We start from the raw sequence: 7471 nt of genomic DNA on the forward strand, positions 1-7471 counted from the left end.
GACTTCAATTGACGAATACCAAGACCATGGCCTAGACCCTTGACACAATGACCTCTCCAAGACCAAGTCACAAGCCTTCTTGTTTGATTTCTTCCTTGAGTCAACGATGGTCAAACTTCCTTCCTTCACTATCTCAGATATTCTATGGATTTTGGTTCCTTGACTCAGTTATGCAATTCTCGACCCTACTTCAGAAGTCCTAACTATAGCATACGAGAGAGAGATAAACACCTTGATTCCCTTCGCTTTAGATGGATGTTCTTTCTCCTTTAACTTGGCTAGAGAATCACCTTGTTCTTCTCTAAAATCTGTCTTCTCAATATGACTGTGGTATCTCGTTCTTCCTGCAGAAGGTTGCAACAGATTCTTGCACGTGTGGAGTGTACTTAACCCAAAGACATACCCATAAACAACACCAAGGACTTCTCTCTTCTTTCCTAGTGATTTTCGCACTCCTTATTGCAAACTTGTTTTTTTGAATTGCTTGCTTCACAAATGAAGGCTGAGATGACTATTTATAGTGATTCGTCCAACAAAATAAGCCAACTTGAGTTGTAGGTGAGTCGACTTGCCATTCTAGAAGCATCCTTAGGTCGACCTGAAGAGGAGTTTGTGACAAGGTCTTAGAGGGCTAATAATTTTTCTTTTACAATGGATTACATGCCCAAAACAGGTCTTCAAACTGACATTGAAGGTCGAGCTGATTATTTATAGTGATTCGTCCATCAAAATAAGCCAACTTGAGTTGTAGGTGAGTCGACTTGCCATTCTAGAAGCATCCTTAGGCCAACATGAAGAGGAGCTTGTGACAAGGTCTTAGAGGGCTAATAATTTTTCTTTTACAATGGATTACATGCCCAAAATGGGTCTTCAAACTTTGACATTGATTTTATGAACTTTGTGACTTTATGACCAAACCTAATAGCTCAAAATGAGAACTTTATCTAAAAATAAAATTTCTTGATCATGAAACCCATGATTCAAGTATTACAAAAATAATTTTATTTTTCTTCTTTATATCAATTACATAAAATCATAATTACACATGTTATTATGAAGACCAAACCTAGATACACTTTTCAACAAGAAGGACAAGAAGGTGAAGTAAGAGCAAGCAACAACTTCAGCAAAAGATAGATTAGTTGTCCTCTAGGTTGGAGGAAGATTTCTCTTTGTATGTAGTTATACCTGTGGGAGAGAGGTGGGGAGACATTGAGCTCTAGACTCCATAGTTGCACAAAGCTGGGTAGGATTCCTTGAGATAAGAATCGAATAGGTGTTTTCTCTTGGATCAATACCCTTGCTACAAGGGACCAAAGTATTATGTAGCAGACGAATCAGTGTCAGATGGCACAATTCATTCTTAAGGGATAGTTGCAGTCAGACACTGAGGGGCGCAAAGTAGGTGGAGTGTAGACAGTTACTCAGTGGACAGTGTAGAGGCTAGTAGCAATCAAATACCGAGGAATCAACTACAAAGCCACTCTAGTGGCACAGTTGATTCAGAGATTGGATTTCAGTTGTAGTAGTTGCAACAACAACATCTTGAGATCAGTTGCAGCGCAATGGCAGAGTTGGCAATAGTACAGATTGTACAGTGCAATGTCAACAACAACACAAACGCAGGGTGATTCAACGACAGAGTGGGAGATGAATCAGAGTTAAGTAGTAGTTGGTGGGAAGTGGCAGTAGTCATAGGTGTCAATCATAAATAACGTGTATGGAGGATGTTATGGGAGAGAACACCTTCCTCGCTAAGAGGGAGTGTTAATTTTTGTAGCATCGAATGGTATTTTAGTCTCAAACTTTGTGGAGAGGCTAAAACGCATGACATCTCCAGAACCCATAAATTGTTTACGGAAATTCCACCTAGAGACAACTCAATTAAATTAATTGATCGATAATTAAAAAATGCCCTAGTTTAACTTAGGGAAATCGATTAATTAATAGGAATTAATTGAGAAAGGTGAGAATGCTCACAAACTCACATGAATCGACTTAGAGATTATCTCAGCCATCGATGAGGATTTAATCGTTGTTGTTTGAGGTTCAATCTCAGCGAAAGCCTAGACCCCCTCTCAACCACATCATAACAATGAATCAAAATAAAATCTTAAGAATATATCTATTTCTTTATATTTTATTTCTTTTAAAAGATATATCTATTTTTTTTGTCAAGCTGGATGAATTTTGAGATGGTTGCAAGCTTAACCTTTGGCTTGAGAAACCACGACCTAGGAACATCTAAGTTGTCAAAAGGTATCTTACCCAACTTGCCTATATGGAGTCGAATCAGTGATCTTCACATCATGGAAATGACTTTATCTAATTTTTAATATTAGTATCACTACTCTTTTGATATTATTTCACTAATACATGGTTATTTTTAATATCATTATTCTTTTAATATTCATTGTGTGTGTGATTATTCTCATATCCATACCATTACATTGCGTTGTTATTACATTGTTATTACTTAAATAAAAATAAAAGTTGTGTTTAATATATATTGATAGAATAATATTATTATTTAGACATGATGTATAGTTGATTTACAATTAGCGTGAATCAATATTTCTGATATTTTGTATTTTTATATAAAAATGAATCAAAATAAAATTTTAAGAATATATCTATTTTTTTATATTTTGTTTCTTTTAAAAAATATATCTATTTTTTTTGTCAAGCTGGATGAATTTTGAGATGGTTGCAAGCTTAACCTTTGGCTTGAGAAACCACGACCCAGGGACATCTAAGTTGTCAAAATCACCCAGTTGCAAGCTTAACCTTTGACTTGAGAAACCACGACCCAGGGACATTTAAGTTGTCAAAATCACCCAGGTTTCTTACCCAACCTAGGCCATATGAAGTTTTGAATTGTGACCTTCACATCATGGAAATGACATTATCTAATTTTTAATATTAGTATCACTATTCTTTTGATATTATTTCACTACTACATGGTTATTTTTAATATCAGTATTCTTTTAATATTCATTGTGTGTGTGATTATTCTCATATCCATACCATTACATTGCATTGTTATTACATAAATAAAAATAAAAGATATCTTGTCTTTGAGGTTTCTGCGAGTTACATCATTATGAAAGAAGTTCGCAGATTTGAACGAAACAGATGGCTCTTAATGAAAAAGAAGACTAACCTTACATTTCTCACATCAAGATGAACCATCGTTGCTGGTTCGAAACGTCGATGGAAAAGAATCCTTATGCGATGGATCCGGAAGAGAATCTAAACAATAAAAGATATGTTTAATATACATTGATAGAATAGTATTATTATCTAGACATGATGGAATAGTTGATTTACAATTAACGTGAATTGATATTTCTCATATTTTGTATTTTTATACATTGGTATTTTATGATTTGTGTGATTAGGTTTTGTTTAAGAAATTATGACATAGGGGCATCTAAGTCGTCAAAATCATATGGAGATTGCACTTAACCTAGTTCACATCAACCTTTAACGTAGTTGGATTTTGTTCGGAGTATCCTCTTGACTACCACGAGTTTTGGACCTTGACCTCTTATATTTTGTAAATTATTAATATATATTTAATGATAATATATGGTCAAATGAAGTTAAATAAATTATTTATCAATTTTTAGGTTTATGATACATTTAATGTGATATTAAAAAAAATATAAACATTAATAAAATAAGCAACTAAATATTAATTAGGAGCTACCCATATCAAATAATAATTAACATTAATAAATTACTAATAACATATTAATAAAGATTGTTAATTTACTAGTCAATTGGGGATATCTCGGGTGGTTGCACAAAATGATTGTTACCTCCTCCACCTAATTTCTTGTGTGTGATATGATGATGAGAAATATTGTTGTAATGATTAAGTGTTTATGAATATTGTTGTATTGACCCTCATTCTTGCCCTCGAGATAAGGGAGAGAATGATTTCCCTTGAAAAGAAAAATATCATTAATTTACTAATAATTTTATAATAGTTATCAATAAATAATATTGACATTTCTGATAGGATTGATTATAGTGGTAAATGATATGTTTTAAATTTTAATTTATTAAAATTTCAGTTATTTTTGTTGTATTTAACAATTGCAGTAGTATATAGTATAATGAGGCAATGTTTTAGCTCTTTCTTTGGTGGATTTTCATTCACTTTTGCTTGAAATCATGTTGGAAATTGGGAGAATCTTAGATTTAATTTGTTGAGTATTTAAGTGTTCTAGGTATTTTTCATAGTTTTGAATCTATCTGCATTTAAAAGTACAATTTAAATAACAAATAATTATGATCTCACCAATAAATGATATGTTTTAAATTTTAATTTATTAAAATTTCAGTTTTGTTTGCATTTAATAATTGAAGTATTATAATGAGGAAATGTTTTAGCTTTTTCTTTGGTGGATTTTCATTCACTTTTGCTTAAAATCATGTTGGAAATGGAGAAAATCGTAGTTTTAAGTTTTTGAGTCTAATCTTAAGAGTTCTAGGTATTTAAAGTAGTGTTGAATCCATCTGCATTCCAAAATACAATTTAAATAACAAATAACTATGATCTCACCAATAATCATGTCATCGGGTTCCGGTGAAAAAGCCAAAATTTGTCTCATTAAACTATGCAAAAATTAATCTAGTTAATATACAATAATAATTAATATAAACATTATTAATAATATATCAATAAAAGTCATAAATATATTAATAATTTTAGAATTATAAGTAATTTAAATATATTAATAATTTTAAAATAATAAGTAATTTAAAGGGTCAATTTAATTTGTTTTTATTACTGTTGTTGGGTATTTGGCTAGTTTTAAAAGTCTCTAGATGGAATATATGACTGTCTTAACAAATTTACTAGAAATGTGAGAAAATTATTTTTCAAATTTCTTTGAAAAATAATTAAAAAAAAAAAATTATAATAATCTTAACAAAAATATTAATCTATATATAATTAGTTTGGTATGATATATATTTTTGAAGTCCAATATAATTTCAAAATAAGTTTTTTGCAACTGATAATTTACGTTTAGTACATTTTAACATTTCCTTAATTGATATTAGGAAGAAGAAACCTACTGGATTGCTTTCAGCTATGATCCCTGGATCTGTGAATGATGCACTGGAGCCTTGTTATCACCATGCTGTGCTTCAAAATGTACTTCCTTCGAAAGTGAAAAGGTGTCGCTATTATTTACATCAGTGCTTCTATTTTATATTGTAGATTAAGCATTATTTGTAGTGAACTTTGAATTATTACTTTCCTTCTCAAATACCATTTTTTTTTCATATTATTTCCATTCACTTATACATTTACCTTCTCTTTTCTTTGTGTATCTCAGTTGTGTAACAATACAAAATGATATAGAAGTTAGCACAACACAAGAGAGTGGGTCGGAAGCATATACATTAAGGTAATTTTGTATTTATATTTTCTGCTAATGTTTATTTTAATTAATATATATATATTTTAAATATTTATTATTATAAATTTATTTTAAATATAGATTTAGATTTCATATGAGTCAAGAAAGACCTAATTTTTTTATGAATTCATATTATTTAAATGTTTTATATAATTTTTTTTAGATTTTTATTTTAGTCAATATGGACAAATTTTCAATTTTGACGACAGATAAACATCCTTACACATTATACTGGACTGTAAAATACTGTAAAATAAACTTCTTAACCCAATTACTTTTTCAATATATTACACATCTATATTTGATTCTTGTCTAATATCAATGCTTCTCTAATATCAATGGAAAAACATTGTTAAATAACATTAAATTGGTTTTTAAGTTGATGGACTACAATATTAAGCTCATTAAACGATATTCTATTGTTTTTAGAACTTGTTAACATGATGGAACTAATTGCTTTCCTCTGTGCATTGCAGAGCTCGTATCCATACCGTTACATATAATGGTTATTATAATACATATAAAGTGACATTGGGTCCTGAAATTAATCCAGTATGGAATCTAGAACGGGAGTGCAACCTTGTAACAAGTCCTCCAGAGTAAATTTGAATAAGATTTGTAAATTGATATTCGGTTAAAAATATTTTGCTTAGCTTTTATTTTCTTTCCGTATAACTTATATATATATGAATGAAAAAAGGAAACTAGAGTGGATAGCTTGTGTGATAAATCAAACAAAATTATAATTTTATTTTAAAGTGTATTTTAAAAAATAGTACAAGGGTTGATAAATTAAACAAAATTATAAATTTATTTAAAAAAATAATATTAAGAGTGAAATTTATTTTAAAAAATAGTATAAGAGATGTAAATATAAAACCTCTGGTTATATCAAAATTTCTTATTTTGATAAATTAAATGATTAGTTCATTAGGATAAAAATGTTAGTAAAAAAAATAAAATATCATTATATTGGTCGAAAGTGTTTTCAAAATATAATGAACAAAACACATTAATTTTATATATTTATTAGTTATTTTTTCTATTTCAAAAATAAGGTTGAATATCACTAAGAGATTGGTTTTGTCTGACACAAAGACATGGATAAGTCTAAACATAAAAACTTTTTTAATAATGAATTTGGTTATGTAATTATTGGCGAAATTGCAATTTCTCATTGCTCAAATTGCATTATTGAATGTATAAATAGAGAATGTCCTAAAAAAAACCCTTATTGCACCTAAATTATGCAATCTCAACCACTGATATTTGCAATTTTAACAATTTTTCTAAAGTTCTACCTAGATTTTAGGCAAATTAGTAAAAAAGAATGTAACCAAAAAAATGTTCAAATGATAAAATGTTAAGAGTATGTTGAAAGGCATCCTCTCTCTCAATCTTCATGGCATAAATTTGAAAATAATATATAAAAATTTGAAAATGATTTTTAAATAGTTGGTGTTGATCACATTATTATTATGTGTAATCCTTTAAGAAAGTACAAATAGAATTGTAGAATTCCATTAATATTTGAATTTAGATGTTCTCTATGAAAAGAGAAAAGTTGTATTGTATTAATGACTCGTACATCTTCATATTACATTTCCCAAAGGCATTTATGTTATCTTATATTTTATCTTATAAAGATTTTATATCAAAATATATGAAAAATAAGTATATGATATTAATGACTAATTAATTCATATTCTTTCTTATGGTATAAAAAAATGTATTCTCATTAAATGATGATTGAAATTATAATATACAACTGCATTTTTATTGGCTTGCAACATATAATAGATACCTTGTCCAAGAGGCTCGAGGGGAGGGCAAAAATTAGGTTGCAATTATAGGAAGTTGTCATTTCTTAATATCTATTTAAACATTTGATATATTAATATATTTGTAAAATAATATTCTCTTATTTCAAGTTAACAAAGTCAATTTTGAAATTATTAAACATTTTATATATTATTGATTTTCTTCCTTCACACACACACATATATGAACAAACAAAGCTATAAATATATTGT

At 28.8% G+C, this 7471-nt stretch overlaps 1 protein-coding gene across 1 annotated transcript in view; it reads left to right on the plus strand.

Annotated features, from left to right (window-relative positions):
* Nucleotides 1-6213, plus strand: part of ATG18B (autophagy 18 B-like protein) — a 326386-nt gene extending 320173 nt beyond the window's left edge. Inside the window, exons 9-11 of the mRNA XM_089383325.1 lie at nt 5077-5193; nt 5355-5426; nt 5915-6213. Of these exons, the coding sequence (XP_089239451.1) occupies nt 5077-5193; nt 5355-5426; nt 5915-6041 (316 nt within the window). The 3' untranslated portion in view covers nt 6042-6213. The remainder of the gene's footprint in view (nt 1-5076; nt 5194-5354; nt 5427-5914) is intronic.
* Nucleotides 6214-7471: the final 1258 nt, after the last annotated feature.

Source organism: Pinus tabuliformis, chromosome Q (genome assembly GCF_031772625.1).
Source record: "Pinus tabuliformis cultivar Carrire ecotype Pingquan chromosome Q, CPIR1, whole genome shotgun sequence".
NCBI lineage: Eukaryota > Viridiplantae > Streptophyta > Pinopsida > Pinales > Pinaceae > Pinus > Pinus tabuliformis.